Raw genomic sequence first — 22,935 nt, 5'->3', positions numbered from 1 at the left:
GTATCAGTGAGGTTATGACTGTCCTGGAACCTAGTAGCTAAGCACCGCCAGGGTCCAACACCTCCACCGGATGCTGAGATTACACAAAATACCAGATGGTCCCAGGTGTGGCCTGAAGTTCATGTTTCAGGGAGAAAGAACATACATATAAATATTTTAACTTGGAACAACAATGGAAGATTGCAAAACCAAAAACAGCAAAAAGAACATTTAAAATGGTCAGAAACAAGGTCTTTCCAGACTCCAGGAATAAACACACTTTTTAAAATGTCCTGCCCTAACCCTTCCCCCACCCAGCCCCACCACCTCACTGCCTCGCTCCTCAGCCCATGAAATGTTCTATCTGATACACTCTCTCTTCAACACATTTCTTGGTCACTTCAGTAACTATTTTGACCTTCTGGTATTTATGTTTTGGAGGGAAAATATTTGCCAAAAATTTTACTTAAGAACTAGGAAGAATCAAACTTTGCAGATGATGATGATTAAGTAGCAATAAATTTAATCTCCTGTCCATTATTTTATCCTTTTCATATAACTCTTTCACTCTTTTATAGTTTCAGAAAGAAGGTATCCTGTTAGATTTGGAAGAGTAAGATCAAAATATTTTTTTCTCCAGGTAATACCTACTTGATAAGACACCAAGAAGAAATTTATTTCTATAATAACACTGAAACCTGGATTTCATTGTCTTTGACTTTAAATTGTTTTTTCACAAAAAAACTATAAGCAGAAATAACAATTTATGGCTGATTTTTCCTTTAGGGAAAATCTCAATGCAGCAATAATAATGAAGTAAATTAATGGAAGTTTAACAATTAAAAACCTTCTCTATCATGTAGTTTTTTGGAATATAGGAGCTGTGCTCTTCTGGTTGACAAAAAATAGCCACTTTTTAGGTAAAGGTCAAGTATTCAATTTCTATTCACTAAGTCTGAATGACTTCCTACAGTAAGCTTCTCAGATGTGATCTATGTGCCAGACTGTTAGGAAACAAAAAATGGTTAAACTTTCAAATTGGTCAGCCAGGTACACAGGAAAATACCACCACACCAGCTTCAGGTGCCTTCCTCAATGTCCCTAAAGCAAAGGCTGTCCTAAATGACAATAAGAGAGCATATGAAGATTAACACAGGTTCACCAAATAAAATGTAACATCATAATGTCAAATCTGATAAAACTCTACTACTTAGGTATTCTCCAACATCAACTGGTAACAATGCATCAAACTCTCCCCTGCACTATCAAAAAATAACAAAACAAAACAACAGTAACAAAAAAAAACTGATGAGAAAAAAATACATCAATGAGATTTTTAAGTCTAAGAGAGGAATGAGTTTTATCAACAAGGCTGGGGCACTGAATAGGAGAAAAACAACAGACCCTTCTGGGTGTTTAGCAGAGAAGGGTCACTTTGTCATAGGACCACATGTGGCCTTCCAGAAAGTCAAAGAGAAGCATGCTGGGCCAAAAAAAAAAAATCAATTGAAGCAATAAAATTTTTCACACAAAAAAGTTCACATAAAGATTACATGAATAAGCACATGCACTGCATATTTTTTCCATTCACATCAGTACAATAACTGAATGTACTATTACAATTTGGAAGAAAAGTTACTGGGTTCTTTTGTTCCTTCTCTTGGCTGGCCCTCTATGCTCTAATTTAAACCAATTTGAAATTAACAGGACTTGTAGAACTCTGAAATAAGTATTTATGAATGTTCAGATTTCACACATATTTTTTACCAAGTATTTCATTTATTTTGCCCTACATCATACAGGAAACTAGCTCTTCCATACCTAATTCATCTCTGTGAGTCATTCTAGTAATACAGAGCTAATTCACCAAGTTTGTGATTTCCCTTTCTTGTATGTGTATTGAATCATGTTAATATGGGTTGAATTCTGTTCTGTAAAAAGATTAGTTAAAGTCTTAATTTCTAGTACCTGTGAATGTGACCTTATTTGGAAATAGGGTCTATGGAGATGATCAAGTTAAGATTAGGTCACAAGGGTGGCCTACAATCCAATGACTGTGTCCTTATAAAAACATGAAACATGGACACAGTGACACAGAAGAAAGGCAATGTGAAGACACAGGGAGAGTTCTATTTACAAGCCAAGAAATGCCTGGAGCTACCAGAAGCCAAGAGAGAGGACGAAAACAGATTCTCCCTCACAGTCCTCAGAAGGAACCAGCCCTGCCAATACGTTGATCTCAGAGCCTCCAGAGCTATGAGACAATAAACTTCTGTTGTTTAAGCCACCTAGTTTGTGGCATTTTGTTACAGCAGCCCTAGGAGACTAATACGCATGCCATGGATTGAGTTGTCCCCAGCTTGCAGAGTGTGGCTGGAAGCTCGAGACACCTCACAGAACTCCTGCAGCACACATAATTCCACACTGGTGGGAACTGGCGTGAAAAACCTGCAATTTAGATGAGGATATGAAATACGCCCATCTAAAATATTAAAAAATGTCTTGCATGTATTTAAAACACATTTTCCATGTTTTACTTCATTTGCTCCTTACAACCACACTGGGGAAGAAATAGGGGAGTGGACAGGAAAACTGAACCTCCGTCAGGTGAATGCTCTGGCCAATGTCACATATACACATAGCAGAGCTGGCAGTAGTGCCAATTTTTTTCTAGGAAGAAAGAATATGATCATAAATATCTTAATCTGGAACAATGGTGGCACGTTTAAGCAGTGCATTTTCAAGTGACACAAGGAAGGAAGAAAAAAATGACATCACACAGACTGAGTAGGCTGAGGGGCTCAGTGATCCAGGTAAGGTGGAATCAATCAGAAGAAGCTAGTAGAAAAGGTAACACTTCACTTGTGAACCTGGTCTTGAAGGAAGAGATGGAAACAGACTAACAGGAAGGAAAGAGGTGCCATGGTGAATAAATGTAACACCAAGGAGAAAAACAATAAATTATGTGGAAGGTCTAAACAAACACTGGAGGAGGGCCTTCAACTGCCTAATTGAGAAGTCCAGAGAGGGTTGTAATGGGAAGTGGGCTTAAAGTAGGAGAGGAGCCCTTCCACGGAGCTGACTGAAGGGTCATGATTGACAGGATGGACATGCAAATATCACCATCAGGTTTTTAGCAACGTGTGCAGAGGAAGCTGTTCCAATAGCAGTGTTAAAAACAGGTTAGGGGCCAAGCAACCTGGGATTGTGTGGCTTATGACTGAAGAGAATATAATGAGCCTATTTAGATGTTTTAAGTTTCAAGTATTGGCAAGGCATCCTCGACATCTGTCTTTCTTCCCTCCACCCACATTTCTACACATATTGACCTCCTTGGTATTCTTGGAAGGTGAGGGGTCCCCGTTCCAGCCTCAAGACCTTGTACTTGTCGTTCCCTCTGTGGGGTAGACGATTTTTTGTATGGTTAGCTCCCTCACTTCATTTGGGTCTTTGCTGAAATGCCACCTCTTCAAAAACGTCTTTCTTGACCACCCTATATGAGGACTCTCCTCTGTCATTCTCCATTCCCTTGTACAGCTTCATTTTTCTTTATAGGACTTGTTATTATCTGAAATTATATTTATTTTTTATTTCCTATTAGCTGTCATTCCCATTAATATGTAAACTCTGTGAGTGCAGGGATCTTGTATATCTTGGTCATAGCTGTATTCCCAGAGCTTGGCACAGAGTTTGGCATAAAGTTTAAAACTCACTAAATATCTGTTGAATGAATAAAAAATAATCCCATCTTATTCCCAAGTATAATTGATGTTATCCCCTAAAACACTTTTTAATCTATTTTCACTGCCACTTTCCAGTATACACAACAGGCTTAGTACATCCTGTCATTCTACTTGGATTAATGCAGAAGCCACCTAACATCTCCCCACTGCCAACCTGGGCCCCTCCAATTCATTCCCCTACAGATGATCTTACCCACACACGAATCTCATGGGGTCACCAGCCCCTACTTAAAACACTCTCCACGGTCCTTAGGATAAAGAACAAATTCTTGACTGGCCCCAGCCTAGGTGTCCAGCCTCATTTCATTCCGTTCTCCCCTGAATTCTCCTCAGTTACTTGATCTCACTCTGTTCCCTTCTGTTGCAGGGCCTCTGCACAAACTTCCCTCTGCTGTGGGGAACGCCCTTCCTCCCACCCTCTCTCACATTCTCCTACTCATGCTTCCGCTATCAAGCAAGTGTCACTTCCTTGGGTTGCTGTTATACAAGCCCACAAAAGTATTGCTCTATTCAGAGCATTTATCTCTGTTTGTAACTATGTAATTGTTAATTGCTGTGCTTTTTAAAAAACTGATTAATGATTGTCTTTATCTTGGACTCTTCACTCCATGATAGCACAGACCATGAATGTTTTGCTCACTCTCAAATTTCTAGGGTCAAGAATAGTGCTCAGAACATGGCTTGGCACTGAATAAATATTTGTTGAATAAGTGAAAGAAGGTACCCTATTAGGAACCAAAAAGCTAGAAGTCAATATCAAATACACAGATATAAAAACTTTCCACAAATACTGAAGTAAAGCCAAAGACAAAGATATTAGTGAACATCTGTAATAGGATGACAAACTGCTGTTAAAAACAGGAGAGAGGGAAAGCCTAGGGCAATGCAAACTTTGAAATGGCAGTGACTGTAGACTGGAAAAGAACAGGAACAGGACAATCTGTTTCATTACGGAACTAGAACCAGTTCAAAGAATTTGCTAAAACTACATAGTTATGATTTAGGTAATGACAGTAACTAGGTGAAAGGTTACATTTACATATCCTACTAGCAACTCCTTGACTCTTCAGTCTCTCTGGAAACATTTAACTACGCACAGAAACCATTCAAACTTTCCTTCTCGGCATTTTCCTTTATAAAAATTCTCCCCAAGGTCCTCACTCCCCTAGAAAATGTTTTAAAGACATTTCACTGTGGTCGATTAGGCATACAGTAATAGCTAAGTGAGGCAAGGGCCATGGAGGAAATGGTTTATAATAGAAAGAACCTACTTTGCTCCTGATTAAAATCACTCATGTGCAAGATGAGAAATATACACCCTAAAAAGTTCTCAGCACCACAGGAAATCACAGGTTAAAGGACAAGGCCTAATTTGTGACCCTCATTGTTACTGTTTTAATCACCTAACACTAGAACCCATATAATTCTAAATTCTCTGGGGAAAAGAAAGAGCTTATCAGTTTATTTTTATTTCCTTATTTCAGACCTATTTTAAAATAAGATGTAATAATGACGTGCATGAAAAGCAATCTGGTATCATTTCCTTCCATTTGAACCCATAAGTGACTCATGCAATAAACAGCAAGTCTCCTGCATTTGTTTCAACTGCATACTCCAGTTTTACTGGAGCCAGTTTTCCAAAGATGATTTACCACACCCGGTCTGAGAAGGGACAGCATGAAACTGGTGAAATTCTAATCTTCAGAAATACAACAGACAATGATTATTTCTAATTTCATGCTCTCTGCATGAAGAGAAGGGAGGCACAAGGAAATGCAAGCCTGAAGCATGAGTTAGGAACTATGGCAAACCAAACAGAAAGAGAAAAATGAAAGCACACTGAACAACTGATGTTACCACGTTTAGGGGGACGAGGAGGGGAGAATGTAGGGGGGACAACCAAGCTTTTCCATCCCTACAGAAATATTTTTAATTCACAATTTAAAAAATAAGACATTTGGGCTTCCCTGTTGGCGCAGTGGTTGAGAATCTGCCTGCCAATGCAGGGGACACGGGTTCGAGCCCTGGTCTGGGAAGATCCCACATGCCGCGGAGCAACTAGGCCCGTGAGCCGCAACTACTGAGCCTGCGCGTCTGGAGCCTGTGCTCCGCAACAAGAGAGGCCGCGATAGTGAGAGGCCCGCGCACCGCGATGAGGAGTGGCCCCCGCTTGCCGCAACTGGAGAAAGCCCTCGCACAGAAACGAAGACCCAACACAGCCATAAATAAATTAATTAATTAATTAAAAAATAATAATAATAAGACATTTAGCAAAGTATAATAGCATTAAAACACTAAATGGAGTAAAGCCTCACTGACTGAGACATTTATGTAAGGGACTCTACGTTGATACAAACCCTAATAGCACCTGACCTTGGCTCTCCCAAAAGTTACTGAAACTTGATAAGTATTATCTGTGAAAATAAGGGTTTGTTGATGCAATTAGTATCGTAAACAAGAGGTAAACGTGGGCTTCCCTGGTGGTGCAGTGGTTAAGAATCCGCCTGCCAATACAGGGGACACAGGTTCGAGCCCTGGTCTGGGAAGATCCCACATGCCACAGAGCAACTAAGCCCGTGTACCACAACTACTGAGCCTGCGCTCTAGCGCCCGTGAACCAAAACTACTGAGCCTGCGTGCCACAACTACTGAAGCCCACGCACCTAGAGCCCGTGCTCCGTAACAAGAGAAGCCACCGCAGTGAGAAGCCCACGCACCGCAACGAAGAATAGCCCCCCTCGCCACGACTAGAGAAAGCCCACGCGCAGCAACAAAGACCCAAGGCAACCAAAGATAAATAAATAAATTTTTTTTAAAAAGGAGGTAAATGTATAACCCACATAAGTTTTCTTTAAACACTCTAGAAGCCTCCAGTTACATGCAAACAATCATCATTCTACTTCAAAATTAACGTATCTCTTTATAAAAACTTTCTTCAAAACAGTTCTACAAGGTAACAGGCTTAGCAGGTTCTGGGTTATGTATGTAAGCACTTTAATACGTTCAATCTTTAAAATATTCTAAAACTTAGATTTTTAAAAATATGAATTAGTCTTCATATAAGTAAAATTTTACCACACTACAAATAGGTACTATTCTGAAGCAAATTTCTTCCAGCATAGGTAAACGAAATTTGTAATATCTGAAATTTTTGAAAAGGCATTTTTACCCATGGAAATAGCAGGTGGTAGTATGATTCTTCTGTAAGGGCCCCTGTGTTTATTATTTAACATTTCTACCGCTGTCCTTTGTTTTGCTTATGTTGTAAAGACAGGACTAGCAGTCAACTGCACGCTCAATGCAGGTAAAACACTGTCCTTTGTGGCTGCAGCAGCTGTTGGCTGGGCTGACAGAAATACAGAACGACAGAAAGAACACTGTGCTTTCACTTTCCAGTACTCGTGGTCCATGCCCTCCTCAAAATGAGCTTCCCGCAACGGATAGGGAAGCAGGGATCTACTGCTTTTATTGTTTCCTGGCATCCTCCCCCATCTCTGCTGTGCCACTTCAGGTTGTGCTTTTCAGTACTACTGTGTTTTGCTGGGTTTGGAGTTTGTTTTTTGGTTTTTCTTTTGAGTCCAGTTCCTTCTTTTCTTGAGGCCGTCCTCTTGAACTCCCTGAGCAAGAGCCATGTGGAAGTCTTGTTCCTGTCCTCCATCCTTTATGTGAGTGCAGGCAGCACAGCTGGCTGCTGTGGACTGGCTGTTGGACTGGCTGTGTTGCGGAACCTCGCTGCAAACGTGCCAATCTTGTCCTTTGATGTTAAGCATGGCTAATAGATGAAGTTGAAGACAGTGCTCAGAAGTTCAAGCGCCTCTTAGCACAGATCCCTATCTCACGGTCACACATGATTTTGAAGAATGCCATAAATCTGGAGAACTTACGTTGCCACATGGCTCCAGTCTGCCCAGTCTCCAAGCTGACATTGCAGATAATTCTTTACTTGTTTTTTCCCCAGCAGGTGTGAACTAAATACTGTACTAACTATTCAAACTGAAATATTTCCTTTGTATGAAAGAACCCCAATGAACCTAACACAAAAACAAGCATCATTTGTATGCTGTCATAATCAACAACTTCTGCCTCTACTCATCCAAGAAGACAAAAAATCTGAAGCTTTAAACCAACAACATCCAACAGAACTTTCTGCGATGATGGAAATGTTCTGTGTCTGCTCTACCCACTGTAGTAGCCACCCGCCACATGTGGCTATTAAGCATTTGAAATGTGGCTAGTGTGACTGAGGAAGTAACATTTTTTATTTTAATTAACTGAAACAAATCTAAACAATGTGGCTAGTGGTTAAACTGGTGGCTAGTGCTAACAAATAAGCACACCACAGTTTCATGGACGCCAGCACAAGGAATGAGATTCCTAGGTCAGAGACAAAGGATTACATTACTCACAGAAAAAGCAGTAGCAGGAATATTAGCATAGCATACCTACACACTAAATGATTTGCATTAGAGAAGTGGACCCCTGAGCTTAGAGTACCAAATCTTTTACAATGGACAGTAAACCTACCTGCCCTTTGCTCCATAGAGAAAGGCTACCTCTATCTTCCATAGCTATCTGCTATATAAAAGTCCTTGAAAAGATAGTCTGGAATGAAAACAGTCAGTGCCTCTGCTCACAAGACGTGCAGAAACATGAGTGACTAATGGAGAGTTATCTCCCAACAGTGGAAGTTCATACACACGTCTGAAATCTACCCATCTCTCTCCATCCTGCTTGAATACCCTGTTTCTAGACATATTTATTTCTTGCTAGGACCATTGCAATAGCTTCCTAAGTGGTTATCACTATAGCCTCTTCCCAGGCATTTTCCATACAGTAGCCAGAATGTATCAATACCTTGTAAACACAAATCTAAGCATGCCACTCTTGTTTCAGTCTTTTATGTTATCCGTTGCTCTTAGGATCAAGCCAACCCTCCTTGGCAAGTGCCACAAGGCCCTGAATGATGTGGCTCTGCCCCTACCTGTGGGCTCTTCCCTTGCCTCTTCTTCTAAGATGCATTCCTTTAGCCACACTAAACTTCTTTCATTTCCTAAAATACAGGTCATAAAGTAGTGGCCCTGAGTTGAATACCAACTACAAAATGCGTCTGGTTTTTGGCCCACACCATAGTTTTAAAAACATTTGGGCCACTTCACATTTATGAAATATGAATTGTAAGCTCCTCTTAAAAAAAATCAGGGCATCTGGCAACACTTGGCCTGCATCCCAACCTGACAACGCTTGGCTGGAGCTGAGTATCTACTGTTCCCTTTAGACAGAGCTTGGGTTCGCCAGTTGCCACACCTCTCTCTCCAGCTCTCACTTATTTATTCTTCTACATTATCTACCTGAGTTCCATTCTAAGCATCATGCTCTGTTCCCCTTGGTCTGGAACACTCTTCAGTCCTCCAACTTCTTCAGTTGTTAACTATCACTCATTCTTCAGGTCTTAGTGTATTCATGGGAAGTCTTCCCTGACTACCACCAACCCCAGTGATGATGTGACGCACAGTATGACACCATCCCATCCCACCTTCTGCGGTTCTCTGCATTACTCCACACACAAATCACATACGATCATAATTTTCTGTTTACAAATCTATATCCTTCCCCAGACTTTTAGACCATAAGAGAGTGACTGTGACCGTCTTGTATCCCACTGTATGCCACTGCCTATGAAAAGGCCCAACATAGTAGGAGCTCAATAAACACTTGTTAAATAAATTAACAAAGCCAGTGGGAATGGCTAATTCAAAATATTGAGAGTGGTGCTGTATTTATATTTTTATGCACTTATTTATTTTAAAACATTGGACCTTTGCATTGTCATCCCCCTCCCCTCAGAAAACTGAAATAACTACTTGAGTTTCAGGTATGTACTAAGTAACAGGCAATGTGCTAAGCACTTCACATCAATTAGTTCATTTAATCCTTACAACCGTCCTTTGAACTAAGTACTTCCTTTATTCCCACTCTGCAGATGAGGAAACTGAGAACTCGGGAGGTTAAGTAACTTACCCAGGGTTACACGACTAGTAAATGCCTGGCAGGACTCAAACCCATGCCCATCAGAACCCAAAGCCAAAATTCTTAACCATACACAACTTATAAATGTGAGATTTTTAATGTGTCCTGGATGATAAGAGACCACACAAGGTAAGGAGAAACCAGAGAACTATTTTCAGGCAATTGAATTTATAGTTCTACTCCTGCCACTAGCTGTTCAACCTTGGATAAGACGAAGGTCTTATTCTCTACATCAGTAAATTGTAGGAGATAAAATGATGGAAACTTCTCTCACGAGACTTGAGAGCACAGGACACCACTACCAACTTTATGCAGAGCCCTTCTTTTCAGCTATTTGTATGTGATTTTCACAATTAGCTTTTACTGACTAAAGGAGTTAAAGGGGGAAAGAAAGTTCTTACACACACAAGAAGCTTTCTGGCTCAATATTCACGACTATTACACCAAACCACACAGTTCCAAGGCAGTGACACAATCTTTCATCTTATTTCACAAATAGGAAAACAAAGGTACTGAGCAATAAGGCCAAGTGTAAAGTTAACTTCATATCCCTCAGGCTGCCCCGAAACCTGCCTAGCCTCACTATGTGAGTTGAACCCAAGCTCTCAAACCCAAGTACTGGTGGTATGTTAAGCCTATCAAATTCTACACATACCCTGCAGATGGATGAATTCTTCCTAGGAGCAGGAAAAGAATCAGAAATGTCACCAAGTCACACCAAATACAACCTAGTCTGGTCAATCTTTTCCATGTGGGATTCCTGCCCATTCTTTGTACCAAGCCAAACTTTTTAAAGTGATTTTCTTAAAAAAAAGTCTCACTAAGAATCTTGTAACTTTTTAAGCCAAATTTTCAGAATCAATCCAGGGCCCGCCAGGCCATTGTGTTCAAGTGTTCAAGTTTCAGCTTATTCCATCTCTGTATTTTTTCTAGGCATTATAGTATAATTTCCTTTCTCAAGGAGTTGAAAAAAAATTGTAGCTGGACACCATAAATTGACTTATTGACTAGTTAGAATTGAAATTTCTATAGCTTTTAACATTTGATTACTACATCATACATACATGGATGCTTTTCTGAGCTTTCATTCTAAAAATACAGAATTCATTTTATTTCCAAGTATGCCTCCCATTTGATGATGTAGAAGCACTTGAAATTTTATTTCAGAAAACACTGGCTTATCTAAACTTATTTTTTTCCAATCTATTAAGTATATTCACCAAACAATGATCTTAAAGGGCCTTCAGTAATGTATTCTTGGCATCATTTTACTTGCCATATGTAGTTGTTAGAATACATGATGTTTATATAAAAATATGAAATAAAAATATTAGTCCCTAAGTTAGATTGGAAGTCCCTCTAGGGCAAGGAACATATTCTATTATCTCTCTTTAAAAGCACATAACACAATGCACTGCACAATACAGGAACTCATGAAATGCCTATTAAATCATGAATTCATGAAAGACGGGCCATAGCTATTTAACTTCAAGTCTAAAGCTGACTTTCTTAGGCCATTTACTTGTTTTCTTCATAAAGCGATAAGAGTGGTGCTAACAATGCTTCTTGTGCCTGTGACTTTAAACTGAAAATTTACAAATGATAGGGCACAAGTAATTTGAGCTAAATATCTGAACTTACTTTACTAAAATAAAAGTCTACTTCCTGAACTGTTAAAATTAAAAGCAAATTTAAATTTGCACTTAAGATGGAAAAGAGGTTTTAAAGATTGGCAAACATCTGAAGCAAGCACGGTTCTTATTTCCAAAGACTTGTGCCAATAACGATCTTCTGCTATTTGAAATCCTATGACCACAGAAATATGTAAGGTCCTAGCTTTGTACATTGATTGCGTTGGGTGGGGAAGAGACGATTTCAATTCTGAACACTAATTATCAGATACAGGAACACGAGTTTTTACCCTAACAAAGCTATTGGCCAAATCACCTAGAGAGACATAATTACATCTCAGCTGCTGAAGGACCTGAACTCTGACGATGAGAATGAACACAGGATCTGCCATCAGGCACCTTCATAAGACCAGAGACCGGTGGCTCAAGATCAAGTAACACACCTAAGTGATCCCACTGGATCGTCACAACGACCTCAGGGGTGGGCAAAGCAGACCCGCGTTTTACAGAACAGAACATAGGGTGTCCAAAGGGTCGCGACCAAGGCCACACAGATAGGAATGTGACTGAAAGCAGGCTTAAATCCCTATTTTCCAAGTATCCGAGGGGTGGTTACTTTCCATCCCACCTCTGCGATCACCCAGCGTATTATATATACTCCACGGCAGGAAGGACCGCCGAGCTGGGCCGGGACTCGAGAGAAGAGGAGAGGGAATTGCCAGCGCTTCCCGGCACTCGCCGATACTCAGGCACCTCGGGTCGCTGCTCGGCTCCAGCCCAGCTCTACCCTCGCGGCGCCCCCGCTGCGACCCGAAACTAGTCTCGGGGGTGGGTCTGGGAACCGGGGAGCCTTTCTCACCGGCACGGAGAGTTGTCCAAGTTGGGGGCAGAAAGGCCGAATGAACAATTTTACCCACAGGGTGAGGGCGCCAGGAGAAGTGCGAAGGTGAGGAGGACGGGAGGGTGACCCCTTACCAACTAGCCTCAGCTGTGGTGGTGCTGAGGGGTGGTCAGAGAGGGGCTCGGGGAGTGCGAGTAAGGCTCAGTGCCCGAGACCCTCCCCGGCCGCGCCGCCGGATCCCCCGCGACCCCAGCAGCCAGGGAGGAAATCAACGACCGCCTTGGGCGCGGGGAAGCAGAGGGAGCTGAGACAGCAGGATTCCCGTCCCCGCCCAGCATCTGCCAACTTCCCGAGCCCCCTTCAGCGCTCCCACCCCCGCCCTTGCCCTGCCCGCCGGCCGACAGCGGAGACGGCGGCGGCGGCGGCACCAACCTGCGCGGCGGCGAGCACAGTCCGAGACGGAAGCGGGAGCCTGCGGACGGCGGAGCGGCGGGCGCGGCGGGCGGAGTTAGTTGGGAGGCTCCGGCCCCCTGGGCGGGGACAGGCCGAGCACGCGGCGGCCGCGAAGGCGGCTGGAGCTCTCTCCTGGCGCACGCGGGGCCCAACCGCGCCCGCCGCTCGCCCTCAGCTCAGGGGGACAGCTCCCGGTCCCTCCCCCGGGGCGGCTCCGCGATTCCCGGCCGCCCCCGAGCCCGCCCCGTGCTCGACGCCTCCGCTCCGCCCCTGCCCCCTCGCGCGCCGGGGCCGCGGGGGTTGGGAACGAGGTGCCCGCAGAGTCAGCTCCAGGTCGCGCGCAGCGTCCCGGGGGTTCCCTGCGGGGATCGCCGTCCTGGGTGTTCGGACTCACGAGCGGGCAGGAGGTGGCCAAGAGCTGGAACTCTCGCCCGGGGAAGGGGGTCAAGGCCCGGCCTGAAAGTCTCCTTTTGCTCCGCCCGAGTCCCGAGTCGCTAAAAGCAGCCCTGCGAGGTGGCCACGCCGGCTGCCCGGAGAGAGGCCAAGGAAAATGTCGGACTCTCCCTCCGCCCAGCGCGGGGCTGGGAGGACTTTTCCCGAGAGAATCGAGGACCCCTCCCTCCTGTTCCCGCCCAGGGTTAGGGACTCCGGCAAAGAAAGTATGCAGAACCGGCAAACGGGGCACCGGGGTTGAACCTGTGGAAAAAGTGCAATTTCTTTCACATGCACACGCCTCCCGGTCGCTGGATTCAGGCCACCTCGCTCAGGTCTTCGCAGTGCTTCCGTGCCCTCACCCCAGGCCTGGCGCGGGGAACCCCCTTTCCTAGCTTGGTTTCCCACCTCTGCACATCTCTTTTTTCGAAACCCTTTTCATCCCGCAGTGCGCCCAACGCGCACACTCTGACCGCTTCTCCCCTAAACTGCAGGCAGGGAACCCAGAAATCAACCCCCTCCCCGCCTCACCCCGAAGCAGGACAAAACTGGAAGCCAGGGATCTGGGATGTTCCAGTCGGAAGGATTTCTACCCAAGTGGCTTGGTGTTGTGCATTACTGACCTCACACAAATTGATACGCCTTTAGTTCAAGGGCAGGTGTTTGCCAGTGCCTTTACCTCCCCGAAGGTAACCTGTAGAGTGCGTTCACCGCGCCTTTTCCTTCCCAGCACCAGCCGCTTATCATCTTCCAAAGTCCTCTCCTCCTTTCCCCCAACCTCTCCCATCCAGGTTCCCGGCACAGATCCCCAGCGCAGTGAGCTCTGGTCTTTCCAGGCACTTTCTCCTTCTGGGGCCCTCGGGTTGGGGGATGGAGGAGGAGCAGACCTGGAGGAGGGATCTCGAAGAAGGTGAGGTAGAAGCCAGTGGAAGGCGAGGAAGGAAAGTGAGAACGAGCTAAGAGGGTGAGTGGCTGGCTGCATGAAGGAGGCAAAGCTCTCCAGCCATCGGGGAACTCCCAGGAAGAAAATCCATTTCTCTATAGGGAAAACACCGATGCTTGTAGTGGATAGATTGCAAAATCTGGACCGCCTCCCAAAAGAATTCTCAGCGAGCGGTGGTGAGTCAAGGATAAACTTCAGGACTCAGAGCAGGCCTTCACCCGCCCCACTTCCCAAATTCCAGAGAAGGCTGATGACGTCAAGCTCTTGGCCAGTGATGAGAAATCCATCTTGTAAATGATGGTCGCTGACAAGATGCAAGGAAACAGAGCTGGGTCAGTTTACAGCTCGTTGGGCTGTTCTTTTGTTTAGACATCCCATAAGACACTTATTCCTCCCCCCTGGCCTGCGTTATTAACTAAAGCAAGCAGTTGGGACCCTCCCTTAAATAAGTCACTCTTTGTGGGAAGGGAAGGAAATGGGGATGGACAGGAGTCCTATGGCTGTGGTGGTTGTTATTTTTAAGATAAATTCTGTGCATTTTTATGTCAAGATAATTTTCCTGTTCAGTGGGTGACCACATTTTTACCTTAAAATGTAGGAGAATGGCTGGGATGACACATCCAAAGTTACCTGATGGCAGCCTTCTCTCACACCCTCAAGGTCCTGGTGGGCACAGCGACAGCTTCAGCTGCGCTGACAGCCAATGTGCCTGAGGAAGCCACCGCCAAGCCTGGAGGTCAGATATTACAGCCTTAGGGCGTTCTAGTCTGTGTGCAGTCCAGCCACTGAAGGCTCAAGCTTAGCATGTACTTAGTGACGCCAGCCACCCCTACCACTTTGCATTCACAGGTAAGGAGAAGACTCCTTTCTCCTGGCCTCAGGGCTCCATCTCACCTGAGGTTGGCTGTGCACTCTGGAAGTGTCATTACAAAACCAGTCCTTAGCGTCCCAGTTTTTCTTTTGTAAAGACTACTTCCAATTTAATTGTAAAATCTCCTTTCCTTCCCTTATTTCCTCTAGTGCACAAAAGGCTAAGCCGTTGAAAGTTCAAGAGGCTAGAAGAGACCTGCCTGAATAAAGTTTCTCTTTCTCTTCTCGCTAGAAGAAAAATCGTCTCTGAAATGAAACCTTATTAAACTTACATCCTTTCTGAATATGGTAATCCCTCTGTATCTATTAGTTATTTTAATTTTATATTCATGATAGAATCTTACTGCAAGAAGTATCTAGTCAGCTGATGGGGATAAAGAGCCCAGTTTCCCCTGGGAAAAATTCTGGTAGAAAAAAAAAAAGGAAAGAAAAAATTGAGAGAGTTCATTTACAGGCAGCAGAATTGGTCTCAGGCAGCGTTAAAAGTAGGTGCAGATGAACATTCATCCATAAACCTCCCCTTTTCTCAGTTTCCCTTCACAGCAGCCTTGTTCACCTAACACTGCCAATTCTCCAAGCCAGTCCACCTCACACAAAAGTGTCAGAGTCTTCAGATGCTGTTGCCTACTAGTTTTTGTCTTGGAAAAGAGTGGCATTTTGAGCACAGGTAACAGAGTAAAGGAAGCTCCATGGAGAATCTTTCTTTCTCGTACTCCTTATCTTTAAACTTTTCTGATAGTCATTTCATTGTAAAGATGGGTCCAGTGGACAGAACTTATCCTGGGCAATTTGAGGAATGTGCTGGCCTGTAGACTTCCCTGAAAAGAAATAAAAGTGCACCCTTCCTCATTACACAGCACTTCAAGTAATATCTAAGAGCTCCCAACTTTTATTGAGAACAGAAAGTTACATTCAAATAGTAGAATAAGCTTCAAATTGGTAAAATTTGAAGTAAATTTGTAAAATTTACTTATACACATTCAGAACGACAAGAGAAAATATTAATTTCAATTTACAAGTTGTCAATAAGCACCTTCTGGGCCACATAATGAATAGCCCCATGTTAAATCAGTAATATATGTTTCTTCTTTCACAAATAAATTTTCTTCTGAAATATAGACATCTGTCATGGAGTCAATTATCTTGCACTGCATGTGCTATAAAAGCACATAGAAGAAATAATATACTACAGTGCTTATTTGAAAGTGATCAGGAATACACAGCTCCATGCTGGCATGTCTTTAATTTCATGGTATTAAGAAAAAACTATAGAAGTATGAAATAGCAAACCCTTTCTTACTTGTGTACTAATTCAATTACCTATCATGATATATACAGGAGGAAACATTTTTCCCATTAACTGACAGAAATATTATGGGACTATTTTCTTGTCTTCCTCTACTAACCCCTGTAGAATGTGAACATGAAGTCTCCTTTGAAAACAAAGGGATCACCACACTCTGATCAGCTCTGGGGTGTGCAGAAGAACAAGGCTAGAAATGGCATTCTAAGTACATAAATTATTTAAATGAGGCTAGACTTTTAAGAAATGTATGCATCAAACAGGCCTCAAGATGTGAAAAGTGCAATAAGAGATAGTTAGACCAAGTCAAACTCCCTTGATGTAATGCCAATGTGAAACCTTTCTCTCTCTTTTCTCAGGCAAACTCCCACTCTCCCTTCTTTCACTGAATGAAGCACATATAAATAAAATACCAAAATATTTTGCAGAAAGCTCTGCCCGATTAGGTACACAGAGCCTTCTTGAATACCTCACATTACTTTGTCTTGTGACACTTTAAAATAGACTTGAGAGAATTCCCTGGTGGTGCAGTGGTTAAGAATCCACCTGCCAACACAGGGGGCAAGGGTTCAATCCACCCCTGGCCTGGGAAGATCCCACATGCCACGGAGCAACTAAACTAGAGTATAGCTTAGTTGGTAGAGTATAAACACCTTGCAAATAAAAATAAAACCATTCTTGTTTAATATGCTATTTAATATGAGCTCATCTACCTATTAGGTGCAGTTTTTTACTTTTCTTAATCAAGAAAGTTGTTAATTTGTTTTGACATGGTAAGTTTTTCATACCAAATTATGTTCTCTATACCTAGCTTTCTGGCTAAGATAGCAAGGCTGGCTCACAATGAAAGTCCATGACCTACTCTCATTTTGGTGGGTTTGTTACTAAAATCAAAGCCATAGATCACTGCAGAAAAACAGACTTGGGGGGAAAGTGAATCTTATAAGTCTTAAATTCCCACAAGTAATACCCTTGAGCTATTAAACCATTATCCAATTTAGCAGTTAAAAAATAGACACATGTTATAATTTATTCTTCCTATAAAGTCCAAGGTTTAGAAACAAAATAATTACAAAGACAACCAGGATCATCAATTTTATGTAGATTCAGCACTAATGAAGAACCAAATATTTGATTCTGAAAAAAAGAGTGTTAAAATGCTGCCAGCAATATCACATAAGTAGTTAATACTTTGAATATGCTTGTGGACTGAAAATAAATCTGACCCAAAAGAGAATACATGATAGGTTTTATATATAATATTATAATGTAAGCTATAAAAACTTTCCCCATACGCAATTTAGTATGATGGGATTAAGGAGGGGGGAGGTGGAATAGGGAGATATAAGAAGGAAATCAATTAATAGGAAGTGTATTTATTGGAGAAGCTGAAGAGGCTAATAGTATTTGACTGGACAGTAGAGATTACAAGGTCAAGTAAAGTCTGAGTAAGTACTGCTTTTCTCCACTGCCTTTTTTGGAAAGGTTACTAGCAGGGTGAGAAGCTGGTATGGCAGAGACAAGGGCTACAATAACCACTGAATCACTAGAAATTTCTGGAAATCACTGTCTCCAACACTGCTCCACAAACTTTGATTTTTTTTTTTTTTAAATAAGAAATTAATTTAGGGAATTCCCTGGCAGTCCAGTGTTTAGGACTCCAAACTCTCACTGCTGAGGGCCCAGGTCCAGTCCCTGGTCAGGGAACTAAGATCCCACAAGCCAAAAAGAAAAAAAAAAAAAGAAATTAATTTCCTGCCAGATGGACTAATTTAATTTCTGATAAAAAATGGAAATCCCACATATTTTTCAAGTGAAAAATATTCAGTTATTAGCACAGGTAGATGAAATTAGAAGGACTGATAGACTCTTCAAAGATATTTGAGTGTATGATCTCAATTTTGTTGAATATGAAAAAAATCTATCATACTTTTCTGGACTTTCCAAAATAAGTATGTAATACATTTATTGTTAGAAAAATGATTGATGTTATTTTTAAAAGGCATAATCTCTACCCTTTGTCATAGCATTCTGTTTCTTTTCAGTGACTTGAAAACTGAAAATGAGGTACATTTGCTACACAGTTTTCTTTCTCATCATATTTGTATTTTATTTTCATTTTGCAGCTGTAGATTTGCATCTCTATTTAAGTTCTTAGTGGGATGGCATTGGAGATTTGGTTTCAATAAGAAAAAGCCCTAGATGTATAAAAAAATGACATAGATTTTCCAGTCATATTTAGAAGCAGAAGAAGACTACATAAGGGTGTTGAAAATTTTTGTTTTTAACATGAATTGGAAAAAAAAAAAAAAAAGCTTTTCAAAGTAGCCTACAGGAAGTCAGAATACCTGACTCTCATTATTGTGCATTTGTTGCTAACGAGTTATGTGACATGCACATCATTTCTCCTCTCTGGGTCTGATATTTTTCCAATACACAGTGAGAGGTTGGCCTAGGGGACTGAAAATTTCTTTCAAAATTAACATCAGATTATTTTATGAAAAAAATATAAAAATTAATACAAGGAGATGCTTTGAGATTAGAGCCCTATGTTTCTGAAATATTGATGGCTACAACAAATAACTATTTTTAAATGCCAGCATTTTCTTGATGCTTGAGAAGCCAGGTACTATGCTGTTGCCTTTGTAGGAGGGTGCTGTGCTGGGTGGATGCTCCAGTGGGCATTTATACTCTCCTGAGATAAAGGCCTGAACCTCCCGAAAGGACACTTGAGACACTGAATGCTTGAAGACCTGAAGCAGGTATGGAGGAACCGGTCAAAGTGTACTCTGGTCAGTGGCAGCCACATTGGTCCCAGCAGCAGAGCAATCAGAGAGAAATGGTCAGTGGGGGGTCATTGTACAGGGGTACAGGAAGTAGACTCTGTGAATAGTCATAACAAATATCCGAGTTTGTTTCCCTGTCTGCATTGTATCCATTTTCTCATCCCTGTATCCTAACTTTGCTGAGTTTTAGAGAATGAAGGGAAAGGTATGGGTCAATGCTTAGGTTAGAGCTGGGACAGACATCTGCAGCAGTGGGAAAATTATGGTGGTGTGACTTGAAGAGCAGCCCTGGGTCACAGTGCAGAGGGAGAGGCAAGGAAGAATCCCAGGACTGATTTGTGGAACATGTAGTGGTTCTTGAATTGCCTGGGAAGGGGAACATAGCAAAAGACAGTCCTTCCTATTAATCCAGCAAAGTGGAGGATTGGATTGTTGTTTGAGTATTAAAGAGACGGCATCTGAGGGTGGGATAATTGATTATTGAGGACATTTGGGTTACAAGAGATAGCCTATCTGTTGAATGCTTGTTATGTGTCAGGCACTGTGCTATGTTCCTCACTTACTGCATCTTGCTGTCTTCCCAGGGGGGGAAAAAATTTAGAAAAATATAATCATTCAAAGGATAGTTCTCGTCGTTTCTTACGCTGGCTGCTTCGTTAATCACCAGTCCATGGCTATACATTAATAAGTATGTGGCCTTTATTTTTCATTTTACAATTTCAAAAACATCCATTGTGGTAGGCAGAATAATGGCTTCCAAATATGTTTACACCCTAATCCCTGGAGCCTGTGAATATGTTACTTTATTTGGCAAAAGGGACTTTGCAGATGTGATTAAGGTTAAGGACTTTGAGACGGGGAGATTTTTCTGCATTATCTGGGTGGGCCCAATCTAATCATATGAGTCCTTCAAAGTGGATGAGGAAGGCAGGAAGCTTGGTCAGAAAGATTCAATGATGGAAGAAGAGGCAGGAGAGATGAGATGTGAGAATGACTCAACTGCCATTTCTGACTTTGAAGTCATGGAATGCAGGTGGGTCTAGAAGCTGAGAATGACTCCTGGCCAACAGCCAGCAAGGAAACAGGGCCTCAGTCCTACAACCGCAAGAAACTGAAGTCTGCCAGCAACCTAAATGTGCAAGAATATGGATGCTTCACTAGAGCCTCCAAAGAGGAGTGCAGCCCTCCAACACCTTCATTTTGGCCTGGTGAGACCTGCTTTGGACTTCTGACTTACGGAACTGTAAGATAAAACATTTGTGTGTTCCAAGGTGCTGAGTTTGTGGTAATTTGTTACATCAGCAATAGAAAAGCAGTGCACCCACTAGATTTTGAATGGAAGCTTAGACCCATGGCTATTCACTTTTGACTCCTGGTAACTTGCATGAGATTGACATTTAGTTAGAGTGAATATCAGATGAAGAAAGTGAAATAAAAAGGGAGGAAGGGAGAGAGGGAGTAATCTAGGTTCCTGGACCCCAATTTCAATGTGTGTGTGTGTGTGTGTGTGTGTGTGTGTGGTCTTCCCCACACCAGCAAGCACTTCTCAGATACCAGCAATTCTGACACTATCGACCCAGAGATATTGTCAGATTCCACATGTAAAGAGCTCAGCCTCACAAAACTGCTCTCCACTACAGCCGGCTTCACAATCCAGGTTGTTACTTGTTCTTCTGACTGACTGGCTACAAATGGAGGTTCTTAGGACCCCCTCCAACTCAGGATGCCAATGGCAAGTCCAGGTTGTTACTTGTACTTCTGACCAACTGGCTATAAGTCAGAGGTTTGCACAACCCTCTCCTTGGGTTCTACTAATTTGCTTGAGTGGCTCACAGAACTCAGGAAACCCATTTACTCTCTAGATGACTAATTTGTTACAAAGGATATTAAAGGATACAGATGAAGAGTTACATAGGGCGAGGCCTATGCATCAAGGAGCTTCCGTCCTTCTGGAGCTTAGAACCCGGTATGGTGGCACGTGGCAGCTCTCTGAACCCCCTCTTTTTGGGAGTTTTCACGGAGGCTTCATTACATAAGCATGATTGATTAATTCATTGACCAGGAGGTGATTGATTCAACCTCCAACCTCTCTCACTTCCCTGAAAGTTGGTTCCCCTGGCAACCAGCTGCCATCCTTAGGTACTTTCCCAAAGTCACCTCATTAACATAAAACCAGTTGTGGTAGAAAGGAGCTTGTTATGAACAACAAGACACCCATTTCAACTTTATGGCTCTGAAAGCATTTTCTGGAACTGAGGACAAGAGACCAAATATTATAGCAAAAGATATTCCCATTGCTCTTATTACTCAGGAAATTCCAAGGGGCTTGGGAGCTATGCACCAAGAACTGTGGATAAAGACCAAATATATATGAGAAATATTTTTTGGTCATCTGAATGACCAAATATATATATTTCTTATTATAAATCAGAATATCACCAGGAGACATAGCATAAGTCTTTAATTTCCATAAATATTTTTGGAAACATAAAAGAGCAAATCTGTATCTAGGGAATCAACTACAGGTATGGAGATGGTGGGACAGAAGAGGAGTGGAATGGAAGGTCAGTATGTCACAGCTCATGTTTGGAGAACCTCTGCACCAGTATTGCTAGTTGAAAATTAACTCTTGTTATAATTTTACCCAAATGGATCATGAATTACACATCACACATGTACTTCCTTATATGCCCACTATGACCACCCTTGATCAAGTCCTTATTATTTGTTTTCAACTTTTCAACTTGTGAAATGTATCACAACTACTAAAGTGCATATAAAATGGACCTATACAGTTAAATAATAACAAAATAAACTCAGCTGTTGTGAAAGAAAATCAAAATGGAGTCAGTATAGCTAAGCAAGCCCTGTAAAGTGGAGCTGGAAGGTCATTAAGGAAGTGTGACTTATGCATGTCTCAGCCTGGAAGGAATCCGACCTTCTGACCTGATGAAGTCATCAGAACACCTGCCAGAAATTCAAGATACTTATTGAACTCTTACCCTAAAATAACTGGTGACAGTCTATCTACTTATCAGACTCCTATCCTAAAACAACTTGTGATTTTTTTTAAGTTGTTTTAAATATTTTCTGACTCAAGTCACAGTCAATCACAATTCTTGCCAGGCAACTTTCAACAACCTCGTGGCTTTTTGGCTTTTTGTCTTTATAAGCCCCTGACTCTTTTCCTTCCCCAGAACACTCCTTCGGGGTTACCCGAATCTGTGTCTCCTGAATTGCAATTCTTAAGACCCCAAATAAACTCTTTTCTTATTTGCATCCTCCCGCATTATTTTTTGGCTAACACTATCCACGCCCAGTTTAAGAAGTAAGATGTAGCCAGAACCTCAGAAAGGTCCTGTGGGCTCCTCCTCAGTCATACACGCCTCCTTTCCCCAGAGGTGAACAACACCCTGAAATTTATGTCATTCCCTTACCATTCCTTATAGGTTTTCCACATTTGTATGTATTCCTAAAAGAAATATAGTTGTTTTATATGTCTTTGAAATTAATAAAAGTGAAATATGCTATTAAACAATTCACAAGAGAATTTATGTACGTATACACACATAAATATATAAGTAAATATTTAACTGTGTATGTATAATTAACAAAGTAATATATACAATTCTCACAAGAGAATTTATATATGTATATACACATAAATATATTAATACATTTAAATGTGTATTATATAATTAACAAGATTATATATAACATTCTCTTGTGAATTGTCTTTTTTCCAGTCAACATTATGATTGGGTGGTTCTTACATGTTGATGGAACTGTAGTTCACTCATTTTCATTGCTCTGTGTGAATATGCTACAATGTATTCTACTCTTAATGAATATTTCAGAGATTTACAAGATTTTACTGATACAAATAATACTGCAGCACACATTCATATCTAGGTTTTCTAATGCATA

General features: G+C 41.9%; 2 protein-coding genes across 10 annotated transcripts in view; one reads left to right on the top strand and one right to left on the bottom strand.

The window, feature by feature from the left end:
* Nucleotides 1-12,803, bottom strand: part of PAM (peptidylglycine alpha-amidating monooxygenase) — a 279,419-nt gene extending 266,616 nt beyond the window's left edge. For 5 of the 9 annotated variants that reach the window (XM_082375928.1, XM_082375929.1, XM_082375930.1 and 2 more), the window contains exon 1: nucleotides 12,654-12,796. The gene's annotated coding sequence lies outside the window, so the exon portion shown is untranslated. Of the gene's footprint in view, nucleotides 1-12,653 lie in introns of all 9 variants that reach the window. The other 4 variants (XM_082375926.1, XM_082375925.1, XM_082375927.1 and 1 more) reach the window with 3 other exon arrangements.
* LOC309623477 (uncharacterized protein) overlaps nucleotides 11,747-22,935 on the top strand; it is a gene marked incomplete at its 5' end in the record, with an annotated part of 36,144 nt that continues 24,955 nt past the window's right edge. Inside the window, 6 exons of the mRNA XM_082380430.1 lie at nucleotides 11,747-11,814; nucleotides 11,979-12,300; nucleotides 12,734-13,441; nucleotides 14,151-14,381; nucleotides 14,617-14,898; nucleotides 15,070-22,935. The exon at nucleotides 15,070-22,935 is cut by the window's right edge and continues 24,955 nt beyond it. Of these exons, the coding sequence (XP_082236556.1) occupies nucleotides 11,747-11,814; nucleotides 11,979-12,300; nucleotides 12,734-13,441; nucleotides 14,151-14,171 (1,119 nt within the window). The 3' untranslated portion in view covers nucleotides 14,172-14,381; nucleotides 14,617-14,898; nucleotides 15,070-22,935. The remainder of the gene's footprint in view (nucleotides 11,815-11,978; nucleotides 12,301-12,733; nucleotides 13,442-14,150; nucleotides 14,382-14,616; nucleotides 14,899-15,069) is intronic.

This window comes from Balaenoptera borealis, assembly GCF_965194805.1.
Source record: "Balaenoptera borealis genome assembly, chromosome: 2".
NCBI classification, from domain to species: domain Eukaryota; kingdom Metazoa; phylum Chordata; class Mammalia; order Artiodactyla; family Balaenopteridae; genus Balaenoptera; species Balaenoptera borealis.
This window is presented reverse-complemented; position numbering and strand designations above follow the sequence as displayed.